The sequence below is a fragment of the Sciurus vulgaris genome (genome assembly GCF_902686455.1).
Source record: "Sciurus vulgaris genome assembly, chromosome: 1".
Taxonomy (NCBI): domain Eukaryota; kingdom Metazoa; phylum Chordata; class Mammalia; order Rodentia; family Sciuridae; genus Sciurus; species Sciurus vulgaris.
In genome coordinates this window covers 19,836,118-19,855,106 of record NC_136461.1, presented here as the reverse complement: position 1 = coordinate 19,855,106, position 18,989 = coordinate 19,836,118, and the positions used below count along the sequence as shown (strand labels likewise).

Here is an 18,989-nt window from a genome sequence, read left to right as displayed (position 1 = left end):
ATAATTATAATCCTTGAAAACAAATGATGATCTTTGTTATATATCCCATCAAGCTTGTTATATATCCCATCCAGTAAATTTTATGTAAATATTCCTTCTAGATTGTTCCCAGTTATTTTTATTTATTTATTTATTTATTTATTTATTTATTTATTTATTTTTGGTGCTGGGGATCAAACCCAGGGCCTTGTGCTTGCATGGCAAACATTCTACCGACTGAGCTATCTCCCCAGCCCCCTTAAATATATTTTTAGTTGTAGATGGACACAATAACTTTTTTTTATTTTTATGTGGTACTGAGGATTGAACCCAGTGCCTTGCACGTGCGAAGCAAGCACTCTACCACCACGCTATAGCCCCAGCCCTGTTCCCAGTTTTTAACTATTAAAAATAAAGCTCACAATGGCTGGGGATATAGCTCAGTTGGTAGAGTGCCTGCCTTGCAAGCACAAGGCCCTGGGTTCAATCCCCAGCACCGCAAAAAAATAAATAAATAAAAAATAAAGCTCAAGTCAGCCCCACTGTAACAGCTAATATTTATATTTAGCTCCTAAGTACATATACTTATTTTTCCTCAGAATTTCTTACCTTAGGACAAATTTGTATGAGTGTGAATATTAGGTTAAAAGCACAAACTTTTTATGATAACCAGTATCATTAGTCAACTTAGTTGAGGGATTTTTTTTAATATATATATTTTTTTAGTTGTTGATGGACCTTTATTTTATTCACTTATTTATATGCAGTGCTGAGAACTGAACCCAGTGCCTCACATATGCTAGGCAAGTGCTCTACCACTGAGCCACAACCCCAGCCCTATTTGAGGGGTTTGAATGAGGAATCCCATGTAAGATACCATATAAAATATTTTTTGCAAGTAGGAGATATGAGGACAGAATTGGCACTATGGGTCAAGTAACTCAAAGGCTAGAGTTAAAAAAAGATTTGGGGGTCATGATCCTAAAGGTAACAGGGAAGTCATAAACGTAGATAAGACTCCTGAGGGAGAAAATAGAGTGAAAAATTAGAGCATCAATGACAAAACCTTGGGCACACCTACTTCTAGGAGGATATATTATCAAGGAAGGAAACCTGAGTATCACCAGATTTGGGAGAGAGAATGAAAGAGAATCGTGGGAAAAAAAGAGTTTCAGTGGTTAAACGAACAAACAAAAAAACCCGCTAGAGGACCAAAGAAGTCAGAGAAGATAAGTGAATAAAAACTCAAAAAAGGCCACTGAACTTGGCAAGTTGGTAACTAGAAGATCATTTATAATAATACATAGGTATGGGGGAAAAAAACAAAAAACAGAATATATGGTTTATGCACAGGACAGTAGTGAAAAGATGGGTGATAGGACTAAGACAGATAAAATAAGGCAAGAGTAGAAAGAAAAAGGGTACACAGCACAATAGGAGAAAGGGAATCAAGGAGTTATATTTCACTGGAGAGAGTGTGTTTGTAGATCTATTTCATATTCTTAATGAGCCAAGCTAATCCAAAAATAACTTCTATTTGGTTTTTGAATACATTAGATGATTCTGGGGATAGCAGATTTAGCTTTCTATTTATATTCTGCTTAGACTACTATTTAAACCTTAAGTACCTGCAATACTCTGTCTGCATCAAATCCTTAGACTCCTGTCTTATTACTATGAAAACTATCTACAAATGTATATTTCCTAAGTACATAGCTGGGAGGAAGAAATATAATTTGGGAATAAGCTGGAGATATTCGATGGTAAGGGGGAACTGGTCCGTAACGGAAATGTCAGCAAACAACTCACGTTTGGTAATCATGTTTATCAAAAGTATTTTGTAGCAGGATGACAAAGCTTCTAGTCTTGGCTCCTCTTTTGTGCAAAGAACACCAAAACTCTGGACTGAACATTGCTACATTAAACAGCTTGACATGTTAAACTGCTGCTTTTCAAGTTTTTGGAGACCCACAGTAAGAATTTGATATCATGACCTAGTACCATATACACATATATGTTTCAAAAAAAGTTTTGTGTAATGATATTTACTCTTATTACATGGTACGAACTCTGATATTTCTACTCTATTTTAGTTTTTGAAAATGCCAATCACAACATACTTAAATGACTTCATATTTCAACAGTCACAAGTCACAGCTGTATTTGTTGTGCTGTCTTCCAGTATTAGGGATTGAACTCAGGAGCACTCTACAACTGAGCTACATCCCTAGCCTCTTTTATTTGGGGACAAGATATCAATAAGTTCCCCAGGTTGGCTTTGAACTTATGATCCTCTTGCCTCAACCTTCCAAGCTGCTAGGATTACTGGTATGGGCCTCAGCCCAGCAAGCCACAATTTTTTTTTAATTTTTTTTTTTTTTTTTTTGCAATGCTGGGGATTGAACTCAGGACCTTGTACTTGCAAGGCAGGCACTCTACCAACTGAGCTATCTCCCCAGCCCAGCAAGCCACAATTTTAAAAACAACCCAAGATAGGGAAGTTAAAGTTTTGTCTTTAGAGCTATCTGAGATAGGATATCATAATCTTAAAAGTTCATAATAAAAAGTCATATAAGTCAGGCTGGGGATATAGCTCAGTTGGTAGAGTGCTTGCCTCTCAGGCACAAGGCCCTGGGTTCAATCCCCAGCACTGAAAAAAACAAAAAAAAAGTCAGGTAAGTCAAGTGCCCCCACAGAGAAGTTTTTTTCTTTAAGATAGACCATGAATGATAGGTAAAAGAATCAAACTATGATGGAGGGGACACATCTGGTTTCTAGAATGAAAGAAGACATTCCATATTAAGGGAACAATGAATCCAAGTAAAAACTGTGTTCATTTAAAGAATTTAAATGTCCTTTGAGTAAAATGACTTGGGGGAAAACAAAACATCTTCCCTGAACATTTCCTTAACCTGAGACCTGTGAATAACCCTTGATGGGATGCTAAAGTGATGGCAAAATATGAACGAAAGATGTTCAATGGAAATTTGTAGATAGTGGATCCAAAACAAATTAGGTCTAAGTCTAGCAAAATATAGCTGCTAGCCAAATCCTAAAGAGATGCAAACACTGAGATTCCAATTCAGCTAAATCCATTTTCTTAATATGTTAATAATCTGTTATTAATAATAGCACTACCCCATATTGAGTATCTAGTGAATGTCAAGCACTTTGCTACATCTGGTGCATACATTCCTTCTAATGCCACAATAGTCATATCCCCCCACTTAATGAATAAGGAAACTGAGGTCCAGGTTCTAGCACCAAAGGCCAATTTTTATTCCACCATCCTGCCTTTCTACTACAACAAAGTGCTTTCCTATTAACAAAGCATAATAGAAAATACCAACCTGTTCTGAAGTAGATAAGGGAAGGGGCAGGGACCCTAATTCCTTCAGCAATTCATTTGTTTCCTTGGCAAGCTGATTAGTGGAGTGCTGTAACTGTTGCCTAAAAGAAAAAAGAAATATATCAAGATGCTTCTTGAGAGCTATCATACTGAGTACTACTTTGCTCTCAGAGTCTCACAATGCAGGGAATGAAGGACTATTTGAAAAAAACAGGCCCCTTGATGCCCATGTTCACAAAAAAATGTCAGTAATACTACCCAGGCAACCCACCTCCAGGCATCTTTACGTTACTAAAGCAAGAACCTGCCTCAGTGACACCTGCTGAAGGAAGCACAATCAGGAATTTTAACTCATTGGGGAGAAAAGAGAAGCACATCAGCAGTTCTGATATAACCAGAGAAAGAGCAACTGCTGCCCACACCTAAATCTCATGGTTTTAATGCCCTGAACTTCCTCATAAAATTCTCATACTGAATTGCTCAGGAGTTCTGCCTGGTTAGTCTATCACAGTCCACTGACTAGAGTCCAGGCATAGGCAGTTGAAGGAAATATGCATTAAAAGCATAGCTTCGTACCTACCCTAGGGAACAACCTCCAAAGACCTATTCCCTCATTCTTGCTTAAAGGCTGATTCTTTTTCAAATTTATTTGGCTGCCTTCCTGCTCTTTATGCTTGACTTTCTTCCTCCCTTCAAAACAAAGAAGTCCTATGCTGTTTAAAAATATATAAGGGGTAGAGGTATACCCAGTGATATATAAGAAGATGGGGAAGTGATACTGGCCAAATTGTATTATTATATTGTGTGCATGTATGAATATGTGACAAAAAAAATCCCACCATAATGTACAACCATAATGCACCAATAAAAAAAGATGGGGGTGGGGAACTGGGTGGTGGGCATGGTGGCACATGCCTATAGTCCCAGCTACTCAGGAGGCTGAGGCAATAGGATTACAAGCCCAGGAGTTCTAGGCCAAGCTGGACAACATAGTGAACACTGTCTCAAGAAACAACCCAAACAAAAGGAGTAGGGAAGAGAGGACATTAAAGAGGCAAAAATATGTAATATATTAAGTGAGATTAGAAAGTAGAAGAGTTCCTTTCATTTGTGGTTTCCTCTACTGTCTAGTCATTTTTGCAAAGGTTTTAGGGAGGACAGACAAACCCCATGATACAGTCTGAATGTACATGTCCCCCCAAACTCATATGCTGAAATTCTAACCCTGCAAGGTGACAGTATTAGGAAATGGTACCAGGAGGTGATCAGATCACAAGAGTGGATTAGTCATGAATGGTTAGTCCCTTATGAAAGAGGCCCTGGAGAACTGCTTTGCCTCTTTGACCAAGGGAGAACACAAGTGAGAAGGCCTCATGTATGAAAAGGCAGCCCCTCCCCAGACACTGCATCTGCCATGTCTGGATCTTGGATCTTCGATTTCCCAGTCTCCAGAACTATGAGAAATAAATTTCTGTTGTTTATAAACTAACTGGTTTATAGTGTTTTGTTACAGCAGCTTGAATGGACTAAAATAACATACTACTATTAATGTTTTTTCACTGTAAATGGGCCTGCAGGATTAAAAACAAGGTAATAAAAAACGAGAGAGTCAATCAGGAGCCAGAACATCCCAAACAGTACTAAAACAGAGAGATTTCATCTCTCCCTGGAAAACGCTCACAGTAATAATAGTCATTCTTTCACTACAGAATGTTTTAGGACAGGAAACAGGAATATTGCTAAATATATTTTAATGATAAGGAACTAAACTTCTAATCATATCATTCACTTCTAATTATATCATTCATTTTTAGACTTCCTGAAGGAATGAAGGAATGAAGTCTAAAAGAATATGATTAAAAAAAAAATCAGGAGTTCTACTACCAGTTTACTGTGCTCTCCTTCAGGCTCCCCTTGGGTCATTCTGAATATTCTTTCTAATATCATATATAGTTAAAAATCAAACTAGACTAGATCATCAGGAGTCCTGTGTCAACAAGGTGGCTTGTTAGGCAGAACTGTGAGCAGAATATAGTTTAAGAGAGGTAGAAGTCCCCTTCTCTATGTGCCCAAATTGTCCTACTAATCTGACCAAGGGAAGAAAGTAGTTCAAGGTCTTACAGAAGCAATGGAAATCTGAATTCGTTAATATACTTTGTTGCCCCTCTCTAAATCCAGCTATTAGGTCCTGATCCACTGCTTCTCATTCTGATTTCACAGACCTGAAACCTAAGCTGCCACTCAGCAAGGACACTAAGTCCTCAAAGGGCCCTCACAAATCCCAACCTTGTTAGGAAGCTACTCACAGATTTTCCTGTAGCTTGCTTGAGTCCTGCTTAGTTCCTAGTTGGCTCATCAAATTCTTTATCTGAGCAGCTGGGGAGAGGGGAAAAAAAGATTTATTTAAAAGAAACATATATTCATCATGAACACCCTACTTCTCAGATCACTAGTCTATCCACACCCTGAATAAGAAATCATGATATGATCAAAACCTTAGCAGACACATTCCTCCAAAAACTGATTAGCTTTACCTATAGAGTAACTATGTCACTAAGCAGTACATGGTGGTTTGGTTTATCATCCTTAAAGAAAGTAATAATTTTTCCAGATCTCCCATGGCACTGGTTAAAAATGTAATCACCTTTAGGGCTGGGGAGGGAGCACAGTGATAGAGCAAGTGCTTAGCATACCCAAAGACCCTGGGTTCAATCCCCAGCACCAAGCAAACAAACAACAACAAAACGCCCACACAAAACTTTTGAAAGGGTCTTGATAACCAAATATCAATCCCCAACAATAAAATATTAAATCCAGCCAGGTACAGTGGTACACACCTATAATCCTAGCTACTCCAGAGGCTGGGGTAGAGCAATTCAAGCCCAGCCTGAGCAATTTAGTTAACCCCTATCTCGAAATTAAGGGAAAAAAAAAAGACAGGGATAAGAAGAATGTAGCTCAGGGGCTAACACTTGCCTAACATATATGAGGCCCTGGGTTCAACTGCCAGTACATAAAAAAAAAAATTAAAGTCACTAATACATACAAATTTTTCTATAGCCAATATTTTGGAATGATGATATACAATTATCTTTATGAATAGGTTACTACTGACTGAGCACTTTGATGTGTTTTGTATGCATTCTATTATTAATTTTCACAGAGATAGTCTGAAGTAGATGTACTTTCATAGACAGGGAAATATATTTAGAGAGGTTAAGTATTTTATGTAAGCATACACAATCAGTTGCAGGGTAAATCTTCAACCGCAGGCATATCAGACTCCAATGAAATGTTCTTTCAACTGTGCTGTCTACATCAAGACACGAACAAAGATATGCTTTTGTTTAATCCTTTTTACTTTTTCCTAGAGATTCTGCTATGACTTAGAAAGGTCATAGTTGAATCCTGGGCATCTAATCCCTTATCCTAGACCAGGAAAGCAGAAGTTAGGGAACTGACCTTCTACAAGTAAGAAGGAATACTCTTTTGTTTTTTTTTGTGTGTGTGGTGCTGGGGATTGAACCCAGGGCCTTGTGCTTACAAGGCAAGCACTCTACCAACTGAGCTATATCCCCAGCCCAAAGGGATACTCCTAATTCCAGTCTGCCTAGGAATGTGACCACCCCTGTCCATCACTGATCTCTCCAACAGGAATAGAGTCCATGATTTCTTGTATGTCTTGCTTTCGATTTTCTTTTTCTGATTGCTAGGGAGGTCAGAGATTTTTTAATTCGGTGAGGTTGTTAGCTGTATGATTAATGTATTATTATTATTATTATTACTGGAGATTAAACCCAGGGCTGTGCATGGTAGGCAAGTGCAGTACCACTGAGCTACATCCTCAGTACCCACCCATGCACCAACCCCTGCTTTTTTTTTTTTTTATTTTGAGACAGGATCTCACTAAGTTGCTTAGAACCTTGCCAAGTTGCTGAGGCTGGCTTTGAACCTGCGATCCTCCTGTCTCAGTCTCCTGAGTCTCTGGGATTACAGGTGTGCACCACTGTGGCCCACTTGCCTTTTTAAAAATATTTTTTATTTGTCTTTTTAGATATACATGACAGTAGAGTGCTGCCTGTTTTTTAAGATAATTTATTGTCTTCTATTACAAGTAGATGAAGTACAAAACAGATTCATCAAGTGCTCCTTGCTCAGGAACATATTTAAGTTGCAACAGAACTTCAAAGATAACATAACACAATAGCTATAAAGCTCCTTTATGAGTGCTTCTTCCATCCTTTCTGGATTACCATCAAAGTTTTGCCTGTGTAATACCCGACTGCTAAATAATAGGCTTAGGGGAAGAAAATTAGGAAAACAATGTATATTGTATAATCTGTGAAGATTATAGGAATAAGGTATGTTCAAAAAGAAAAAATGCTCACTTATTAGAATTTTGAAGTTGAAGAATTAATTGTTCCAAATTTACTTTATGTTAATGGTGCTCTTTAAAATAACATGTTGGGATCACAGTTATAATCTTGTCCCTAATTAGCAAAAAAACAACAAAACAAAGCAAACTAAAGTTTATTAAGTACCAGTTACTTTACAAGAGCACTGACATGCTAATTAGCCCATAAATCTGATAAGAAGCAATGATTAGACAAAAATCTTCTAATTCTTTGCTGAGTGACCCCACTCCTGAACAGAAATGGAAATATTTCTCCCTAGCCAAAATCATTACATCATGGGTTTTACAAAGCAAAACTTTTCTGAGTGAAGAATATATAGGTTTGCAGCACTTCAGATAATGACTTTCCTTTTTATTAAAATTTGTTCTAATTAGTTATCCATGACAGTAGAATACATTTTGACACATCAAACATAAATGAGTATAACTGCTCACTCATCTGGTTTTACATAATGTAGAGTTACACAGGTCATATAATCATATATGCACATAGGGTAATAATGTCCAATTCATTCTACTATCATTCCTACCCCCACATCCCCAATTTTTAAAATTTTGATACCACATTTTCCTAGAAAAATAGACTTTTGGGCTAGGGATATATATAGCTTAGTTGGTAGAGTGCTTGCCTTACAAGGCCCTGGGTTCAATCCCTAGCACTGCAAAAAAAAAAAAAAAAAAAAAAGACGACTTTCAACTTAGCAAGACCATGGCTCAAAATAAAAAATAAAAATAAAAAAGGGCTGGGATGTGGCTCAGTGATAAGTACCCCTGGGTTCAATCCCCAGTCCAAAAAATAAATAAATAAATATGTGTGTGTGTGTGTGTGTGTGTGTGTGTGTGTGTGTGTGCATGCGTGCTGTGGTGTAGATATATACATATATATATCCACTTTTATAATGGAACATAGAATTCATGATTAAAAATCTGCCTTTTGACAAAACTTCCCTAAAATATATCTATTCTATTAAATGCAGCTATCAGATGTTCCATAGGAAAATGTAAGCACAATTCCAATTACTGTATTCTGCTAAGACAGCATGAGATATAAATAACCATTCTTCTTCATCACTATCATGTACAGTTCTTCTTATCTAAGTTACTGGGAATGAGGATACCACTTTAAAGCTATTAACTTAACAGTCACAAAAGTAATTTATGAAAGAGGGCAGGCTTTAGCATTTACTGAGCATTTACTATGTAGCAGGCACTGGGCTAAGTACTTAGTAAGTATTATCTTATTTGACCCCAACAATGCTTTAAGTAAGCATCAGTATCCATGTTGCATATGGGCACAATGAGGTTCCTGAGACTTACAGAACTCATTTGTTCACACAGAGTAGGTACTCCACTCTGCAGACATCTGCTTTCAAGAAGCTTACATTCTCAGTGATAGGTAATAAATACACATCAGGAGGTCATGAGTGCTAGAAAGAAATATAAATTCAGGTGAGGGCTGGAATAACAGAGGGAGGCAAAGGGTACTAGTTTATATAGGGTGGCCTGAGAAACCTTTCTGATAAGGTAACACGGAGCAGAGATCTAAAGGAAATGTCAGTTCAAGCCACACTGCTATCTGGGGGAAAAGCATTTCAGACAGAGTAATCAGTACAAAGTTCCCAATGCAAGAGAGTCTGTTGTGGTGGAGAACAGCAAGAGGGCTAGGGTGGCAACAGCAGTATAAGCAAGAGAGGGAAAAGCAGTAGTCAAAGCGAAAGTGGGGAGTCAGATTTACAGGGCTTTGTTAATGATTATAAGGACTTGAAATTTTTTTAAAAAGAATTTAACCTTTATTATTTATGTATTTGTTTTTGTGTGGTGCTGAGGATCAAACCCAGTGCCCCACCGGGGCTAGGCAAGCACTCTACCACTGAGACACAACCCCAGCCCTAGGACTTGAAATTTTAATTAAATGGCAAACAACTGAACTGTTTTGAGCAATGTCATAAAAACCAGAATTCAAACTGTAGGCTAATTCCCCAATGGCTACATTCTTTGGGTCGTACTATGTTCCTTTAAAGGGCTGACTCTTAAAGGAAACAGAATGTAGTTGTACAGGGCAAGCCTGGACTTCCCAGTGTTCCACTTTGCCCCACCCTTCTTATCTATATCACCCAAACTTCACAGCTCACACTGCAAATAGGCGGAAGTCCGTGCTCTTACCTGCTGCCTTCCCAACTCCCACCCACTTATGGGAATATTCCTCTGTACTCACTGGAGTCCAGCAGAGTGCCAGGCCCCCAGTAGAATGTAAATAATCATGAGTAATTGAGTCAGCCTCCTCCCTTTGACATTTTGGCATTGTCTTTAAAGCAGATGTGAATTAAAGTAGATTAGGAATAATGAAATCTGAAATCTAAGCTAACTAAATGTATGGCAGTGGGTAAGTCATTTCATTTTGCTGGATATCTTTTTTTACCAATTGTAGATTATATTCAGATTTAGCTCATATTTATGGAGTACTTAGTATCTCTGGGGAGGAGTATTTTCTCTCATGAAATCTTTATAATTATGTGAGAGCTAAATGATCTCAATATACTCCCACACTGCTTAATTCTGCTGGGGATGTAGTCTAGAGGCAGGGCACCTGCCTAGCAGGTATAGGGCCCTAAATTCAATCCCCAAAACTGAAAAAAGAAAGAGAGCAAGAAAGCACGAGAGAGCAAGAGAGAGGGAGAGAGCGAGCAAGGGTGCGACACTTTTTGAGAAGACCTGATTTTGTGAGATGGGGGTTTGGGGAAGTACATTTGGAGACTTTATAGGATCATTTGCTAGCCAAGCACCAGAATTAATCTAAACTTTCATTAACTCTTTCTACCTTCCTGAATATTATTTTCCAAGAAGTTTCCAGCAATATGCAGTACTAGATACCCTAAAACTCAAATCACAAGGACGATGGTGTCTTAGTTTATGGGACCCCAAAGAAAAACTTTTTATATACTACCCTCAGTAACCCCTACCAATCAGGGATTTTTTTAAAAACTAGTGACTCCTTGATCCATATATTTTACAACTAAGATCTATATCCTTAAATAAACCTAAAGCACAAAAAGAATTAAATGTTTACCAAAAAAATCTCACTTATAAAAATATTAAAAAGTGATACTTTTTGGAATTTTTTGGGGGGGGTGGTCAGAGGGAATTACTGGGGGTTGAACCCAGGCATGTTCTAACACTGAGTTACAGCTCTAGCCTTTTTATTTTTTATTTTGAGACAGGGGCTTACAAAATTGCTAAGGGCCTAGCTAAATTGCTAAGGCTGGCCTTGGAATCGTGATCCTCCTGTCTCAGCCTCCTGAGTCACTAGGATTACAGGTGTACAGCACTGTGCCTGGCCTTTTTGGAAATATTTTTATCAAAATGAGTTGAATCTAAGAGAGTTTTCTGGTCAACTTAATTAATGAGAAAATTACTTTTCCCAGTATTCTAGTAAATGAAAAAAAAAGTTTAAAATTTAGATCAACATATTATAACATATTGGATGCAACTGGGAATCTCCAATGAAATGCAACATAATTCTAAAAAACCAGATGACTAGGTCAAATGTAAAGGCAAGTCCTTCAATTTTGTGTAAGTAATTTTGTTATTTTAAAAACTAGGCCTCAATTTCTTCTATCACTGACCTCTCACTTTTAAAACTATGTCCTTGATAAAACTTTCAAGAGGATAAAGCAAATCAATTTATTGTACATTACTGCTAACGTCAACATTAGGAACTAATCTAAATTGAACACTCCTTACGTGCTTTTGAGCAGATATCAGCAGAATCTGAATCTCCAAATGAACCTTAATCCAAATCAAAGTCTAATCATCTTGAAAGCCACTACCATCACAAAATTTCTCATTTGATAAAATCTAATGCTGTAATTCAGTATATTAAAAAAAAAAAAAAAAAAACCCTCAGTGGGGTATGGTGGTACACACATGTAATCCCAGCTACTCAGGAGGCTGAGGGAGGAGGATCACAATTTTGAGGCCATCCTGGACAACTTAGTGAGACCCTGTCTCAAAAAAATAAAAAACAAAATAGGGCTGGGGATGAAGCTTAGTAGTAAAGTCCCTTTGAATTCAATCCCCAAAACTGTGGGGGTGGGGGAAATCAATGAAAAACCCTTACTTACACTAAAACAAAAAACAAAACAAAACATTATTTATACTAAATGAGAAAATGATAGCCAATAGCCTGTGTGGTGATTATGACAATGAAGTCATCTCAGTGTTTTGCTCTGAAAATTAGGCTGACATTCTATTTCTATATAGCCACAATGAAAATTATCTGACTTTTGAAAAATCACTACTGTACTACAATAGTAAAGCTCTAAACTAATTGAAAATATCAAAGGTATAATCTTCCATTTCACATACCAGTGACAGAATACGCAGTGGCTAAGAGCACAGCCTCTGAATTAAGACTGCCTATGTTTGATTCCTGGTTCCACCACTTCCTGGCTGAGTGATACTGAGCAAAAGGGAACATTCCTGTGTCTATTTCCTAACCTAAGAAATGGGAATAACAAGAGAACCTTCACATGGTTGTAAGGATGAAATGAGATAATATGAGGCCAAGTATAGAACAATGTCTGGCATATAAAAGCTCAATTAAGGACAGCTATTATTATCAAACTCAAGACCAAGAAAAATGTACTCAGCAATGATAAAATCAATTAAGTACATACTGAATGCCAACTACAGCTCCACTGCTGTGCCAGGCACTATAGCTAAAGAGAAATGTATAATGCATGGTCTCTCTATCCCCACAAAACCCATAGTGATTGCTCTATTGCAGAGACAAGGTCAAAAACTGAAGAAGACAGACTATAAGTAAATGCTAAACTATGAAAGAAAACTGCATGTGAATCCACAGAAAAAAAAAAAAAAAGAAACACCCTAAGTTGATAGCTAACATTTCTTAAGCACTTACTATATAATAGGTACCATTTTAATACTTTACATGATTATCTCATTTAGTCCTCGAAACCCTATAAAGTAGGTATTATTAACTCCAGTTTATAGATAAGAAACCTGAGTAATAGAGAGGTGAATTACAGTGTTTACACAGCTAGTACGATGTATATGAACAATTCAAGTCCAAGGCAGTATGACCCTGGGCCTACCTACATAACTACTAAACTATAGTAGGCTGGGGGGGACTCAACAAATAATATCACTATTTATTGATTATCTACATACCAGGCAGTATACTAGGCACTTTCAAACAACCCCTTTTAACAATTCCATTCATTTTACAAATAAGGGTAACAGGCCAGGTGCAGAGGTGCCTGCCTGTAATCCAAGATACTCGGGAAGCTGAAGTGGGAGGACCACAAGCTTAAGGTCAGTCTCAGTAACTTAGTGAGATCCTATCTTAAAATTAAAAAACAAAAAGGGCTGGGGATGTGGCTCTGTGGCAGAGCAGCCTAGATTCAATCCTTAGTAACATTAAAAAAAAGTAGGCAAACAAATCAAAAAACGAATAGGGTAACAGACAAAAAGGGAAAACAACCTGCTCAAAATTAACAGTATGTAGTGGAGGGACTCATTTACAGATATGCTGACACCCTAAAGCCCATGATCTTTAAACCAAAAGGAGGCTTAGTTATGAGGAGCAGGATTTAAGTACAACTCAAAGGATTTGTATCATTAGGTGGTCAGTGACATGGAGAGAGCAAAGAAAGGAGCAATGAAATGAGCAAAAACTTGAAGCAAAAAAAAAAAAAAAATCAGGATATTAAGAAAAACAGGTCAGGGGTTATGGCTCAGTGGTAGAGCGCTTGCCTAGCATGCATGAGGCCCTGGGTTTGATCCTCAGCATCACATAAAAATAAAATAAAGGTATTGTGTCCTCTTAAAAAAAGAAAAAAAAAAAAAGAAAAAGAAAGAAAAACAGACTGCCTGTAGCAAAGAGTGAAGAGGAGTAGAAAATGGCTAATTTGGGTTAAGAACTCAGAGAATGAAAGCAAGATGGAATGTCAAGATCTAAGAAGTAGATAACAGAGCCACCACAGGTTCTTGAGGAAGTGAGGAGTACAATGAAGAGAATATTCTAGACATACTGATAACAGCATCATCTGGATGAATTACAACGGTGAGACTACAATCAGGTGTGCTGCTGGAGTACAACTGTTTTTTTTTTTTTTTTTTTTTGGTGGTTCTGGGGATTGAACTCAGGGCCTTGTGCTTGCAAGGCAAGCACTCTACCAGCTGAGCTATCTCCCCAGCCCAAGTACAACTGCTGACATGATAAAGACTTAAGATGGCCATGAGGGCTGGGGTTGTGACTCAGTGGTAGAGCACTTTGCTACCATATGAGAGGCACTGGGTTCCATCCTCAGCACTGCATATAAATAAATGAATAAAATAAAGGTCCATCAACAACTAAAAAAAATTTTAAAAGATGGACATGAAATAAAAAGGGAGAAATTATACGAAAATAACTTTGAAACAACCCACAGAATTCATGAACACCTAAAAGTTCAACTATTTATCAGTAAAATAATACTACAATAAATTAGAAATGCTGTCCTTTGATTTCAGAGTTAACTTTGAGGATATTGGGTTTTTTCCTCCTATCTGCCTCAGCAACACTTGCCCTTCATTCACAATTAGCAGTCAAGTATTCTTCCTCTGTACCCCACACATACTGATAACAACTGTTTGTACCAGGCAGCCAACCTTAGCTGTACCTGTTACGACCCACGCAGTAGGCTGTCCTATCTCAGGCCAATGTGCTCAACAATTCCAAACCCCCATCTGTGGTTGAACTGTTTGGAAAAAACAATAGCTATTCTCTCAAATTTTCAATGGTACAGGTCCTTGCAGGGCTGCATGGGTATGTGGGTATGTGTCTGTATGCTTACATTTTTCATGGGTTATGCTGGTCATGTCTGGGAGGTTTGGGAGACAGGCACTAGCCTGATAACTAGGTGTATCCAATGTCATCCAACCAATTTTAATTCCCAGTCCCTCACCAAACAATCCCAAGGGAAGAATTTCAACTCAAACTGCCGAGAGTACCTGGGAGATGGTAGGTACCACATAGTATAAGGGGAAAGAGGCAGGAAGAGTTCTGAAATGGTAGAAAAACCTCATTCATTCAAATCAATTGAATATAAGTATTAAAACTTCAAGACCCTATGATCTGATCCCTGGCTACCTCTCTGACCACTTTTCCTATTTCACTCCCCTCTCTACCTGCACTCCAGCCATATTAGCCTCCTTGCTATTCTCTGAACACACCAAAGCCTTCGCTCTTGCCCTCCATCTGGAACGCCTTTCCCTGCTACTCACAAAGCTCCTTCATTTGGGTATCTACTCACTCATACACCCTCTCCTCAGAGAAGCCTTCCTTGACCAACTTACCTAAAATAGCATACCCATCCCTCCTCTCCCTTCATTCTCTATCTTACCCTATTTTATTTTTCTTCGTAGCACTGATGATTTATGTGTGTAAGTGTGCACGTGTGTGCACACGTGTGTGTGCATATACACATATACCTACACGTGATATCAGGGCAGTGATTTTTATCACATGTTCATTGCTCTATCCCCAGGACACAGCAGGTGCTCAGATAATATTTATTGCTCCCAGCTACTCAAGAGGCTGAAGGGGGAGGGTCACAAGTTTGAGGCCAGACTGAGCAACTTAGTGAGACCCTGTCTGAGGATGTAGCTCAGTGGCAGAGAGCTTCCCTAGCATACATAAAGGCCCTGGGTTCAATCCCCAGTACTGAAAAAAAAACAATTATATATATTTTATTTATATACGTGTGTATATATGTGTATATATATATATATATAATGTTGTACACTGAATGAGTGAATATGTCATATGCTTGGAACTGTAATAAGTACTAGAAATATAAAGCTGAACAAGTCATGTCCCTGCCTCAAAAGAGATCACAATATAACAGAAGAGAGGGGCATATCACAAAAGACAGCACCACAACTTCAGGTAGTCCCCTGCAGAGTGTCCTCTACAGAATTAAAAAGCAAGTCACCTGTTTACTTAAAGTGATAACTGCTATAGAACTGTAATAATCCTTAAAAATCATAAAAAGGTAAATTGCTAGATGGGCACAGTGGCACATGCCTGTAATCCCAGCAGCTTAGGAGGGTCACAAGTTCCAGACCAGCCTCAGCAACTTAGGGAAGCCCTGATGAGAGCTTGTCTCAAAATAAAAAATAAGGGATGAGCATGTAATTCAATGGTAAAGAACTCCTGGGTTCAATTCCCAGGAACAACAAAACAAAACAAAAAAGGTAAATTGCTAATCATAGGAGACGGACCTGGTTTCAAATTAAGATGTTTTAATTTAAATTTCAACTAAATTTGAATTGTTAGTTGTTCAATTATTTAACCCTTCTCAATTTGTTTCCTAACCCATAATACGGAAATAATATTGGTCACTGTTTCACAGGATTGTTATAAAATTAAGTGAGATACTGCCCATAAAGCACCTTTCATACTGCCTAGCACATAGTATGTACTTGAAAGGTAGCTATTAATATTATTAATGGTTGACCCTAATGATCCCCTGAGCCCAATACCCAATCAACAGCTAAATCCTACGCATTTTATAACCAAAGGAACCTCTCCTATCTTTTCCTTCCTTTTCATTTTCACTGTCCCTAATTGGTATCTCTGATTTCAGTCTCTCTCCCTTCCAATTCAATTTACACATTCCTAAATAATTAAATCCAAGTCCCTAATGTCCTTCCTGTTTGTGCCACAACTTACCTTTCCAGCCCTACTTTCTACTTTCTGGAGTTCATCACTCTAGCCAAATTACTCTCCTTTTCTGTACACACTTCATGCTTTCCTACTACTATGCCTGTTCATGTTATTGTCTCCTTCAAAGGTTTAAATTCTTTTTACCATTGTCCCAGACCTGGTTCAAATGCCTTCCCTGATTTCCTTCTTGAGAGAGAGAGACTGAAAATGGTCTCTCTCTCCCCTGAATACCTACATGTTATTGTTACCTAAAACTCTTCTATACCATCCCTTTAAACTTTGTATTTTGATTCTTTATGTTCTCAACAGATTCCCATAGTCTGATACTCAAAAACTACAGAATATTACAGACATTAAAATCAGATTTAGCCAAACCAAAAAAAAAAAAAAAATTCAGCCTCGAACCAGAGTTTTCTGATCTAACCTGTATTACAGTTCCTTCACAAAAGGAAATTGGAACACAAAGTACTATACCTTCTAACCAGCAGTCATATTTTTTTTAAATTTCTGGACTTAACAGGCCATACATTCTTTCCATTTTAATCCCTTCCCATCAGAAACTTCCTACCTCTCAAATTCTATAATATACATATAAATCTAAAAGCAAAGTGGTAGATTATTCTTTAAAATATGGAAAATAATTAAAATTCAGGACCAAGTAGTTCTATTAACAGAGTACAGCCAAGATCAAAAAACACAATAATAAACAAGGTTGATGATCACCATTCTTTCCAAGTAAAGTTTCTGCTACTGTTTTTAAAGCTCTGAGATTATTTTCAAGCACACGAAACAGCCTGTGTTTGACTCTTAAGCTACAATCTCCCTCAGATCTTAATGGTGAGGAGAGTTTTAAGATAAGTAATGTCATTCTTAATTCCACCAACAACTCAACCATCTCTTACTTGCTATGCGGTTGTGGTGAAGTCCCTGAGCTTCTGTGTGTATCAAATTTATTCAAAAGAGTAGCTCGACAGGGTTACTCTTTTCATCTGTTTGAAATCCAAATATACAACCAAATTCTTTGTGACAAAAGACAAAAATAACATAAATTGAAAGAAATGTTTCCAGCGAATTCTCTTTATTAAAACAGAAGTCATTCACCATCCCGCCACCCCCACCCCCAACTACCAGTCATTGTGTCTGACTTCCAAATTCATTACAGGAAGGATTGTGTATTGTCACCCAAACACGTGCACTCTCCACTTCCCTTAATTGAAAGTTGCTGATTTCCGAGGAGCCAGTGGCTGAACCTAAAGCTTCAATCAGTAAACAACCCCTGATTCAAACTGGCCAAAGAGGAAAGCTAGGTGGGCGGGAGTAAGGAGGATGACAGGAAAAACTTGGCTGACCACTGCGCCAAGTCAAGGCACTCACTGCCCTCGAGGTGACACACACACACCCTCGGGCTGTTAGGTCTGCTGTGTGGATTTCAACATTGGGCAGAACTCTTGAAAAGAAACTGGAGCTTCAGCTTGGGCTCCGATCCTCGTGGGACCCGGGCCTGACAGACGCCGGGATGACAGCCCGCCGCCCCCAGAGTGGAAGCCCGAGACAGTCTCAAATGTGGCCTTGGCCGTGGCCCCAGCCGGACTCCGCGTCGCGGCAGCCTCACCCAGGCCTGTCCCCAGGACGCCCCCCGCCCCCAGCTGGGTCCCTGGCTCACTGGCTTGGCTGATCCGCTGGATGTTGCCGCTGCATGTCTGGATGATGCTGTTGAAGTCCCGGAGCTGGGGCCCCGAGGGCCCCGGGTTCCGGTACATGTCTAATGGACCGTAGGACATGACGAGGAGCTGAAACCAGCTCGCCTTGCACCGCGTTCCTACCGGAAGCAGCCACCAGAAGGTACCTGCAGGCTGAGAGGGAAACCGGGAAGAGAAAGGGCGGGGAAGGGGCTGAGGCTGCGTGCGCACTAGCCCCGCCCATACGCAGCGCGCAGGCGCCCGCCCCGCCCCGCTCCGCAGTGCGCAGGCGCCGCTGGACTGGCGCTGCATGGTAACTTAGAGACAGGACTCTCCCAGGCGTGGGGATGTGGGGCGGAACGATGACATCAGATAGTGGGGGCTCCTATTGGGTGATCTTGGGTGGCGGTGTTATTTCTCGCCTCGGCGTAGTGACAGGAGGCAAGAATTTTCGATTTGCATAAAATTGTACCAGATGATCTCAGCCCTTACATCCTATTCTGTTCTGTTCTGAGAATTCAGGCCCAAATATGGGAGAATTAAACAACCTTGAGACAGATCCGTAACCAAACCGTAGCCCGAAATTTTCCTCATTTTACTTTCATCCTCTACGACTTTGGTAGTATTTGCGAAGCACTTTTATGGTTTTCAAACCACTTTCATTTCTCCCTCCTCCCAATCTAAACAATAAAATAATATATTTGTTGAGCGTGTACTGTTTGTGAATATTCACTGCAGTTCACTTGTTGATAAGCACTTTCACGGCAAGGGACAATGTCCTGTCTGTATTTTAATCTTTAAAATAGATAACGAACAGTCGGGTTTTTTTAATTTTTT

The 18,989-nt window shown here is 38.9% G+C and overlaps 1 protein-coding gene across 1 annotated transcript in view; it reads right to left on the bottom strand.

Annotated features, from left to right (window-relative positions):
- STX12 (syntaxin 12) overlaps positions 1-18,384 on the bottom strand; it is a 33,224-nt gene extending 14,840 nt beyond the window's left edge. Inside the window, exons 1-3 of the mRNA XM_079115175.1 lie at positions 18,137-18,384; positions 5,635-5,704; positions 3,330-3,429 (exon numbers count right to left, since the gene is read on the bottom strand). Coding sequence (XP_078971301.1) covers positions 3,330-3,429; positions 5,635-5,704; positions 18,137-18,254 — 288 coding nt within the window. The 5' untranslated portion in view covers positions 18,255-18,384. The remainder of the gene's footprint in view (positions 1-3,329; positions 3,430-5,634; positions 5,705-18,136) is intronic.
- Between the last annotated feature and the right edge of the window lie 605 nt (positions 18,385-18,989).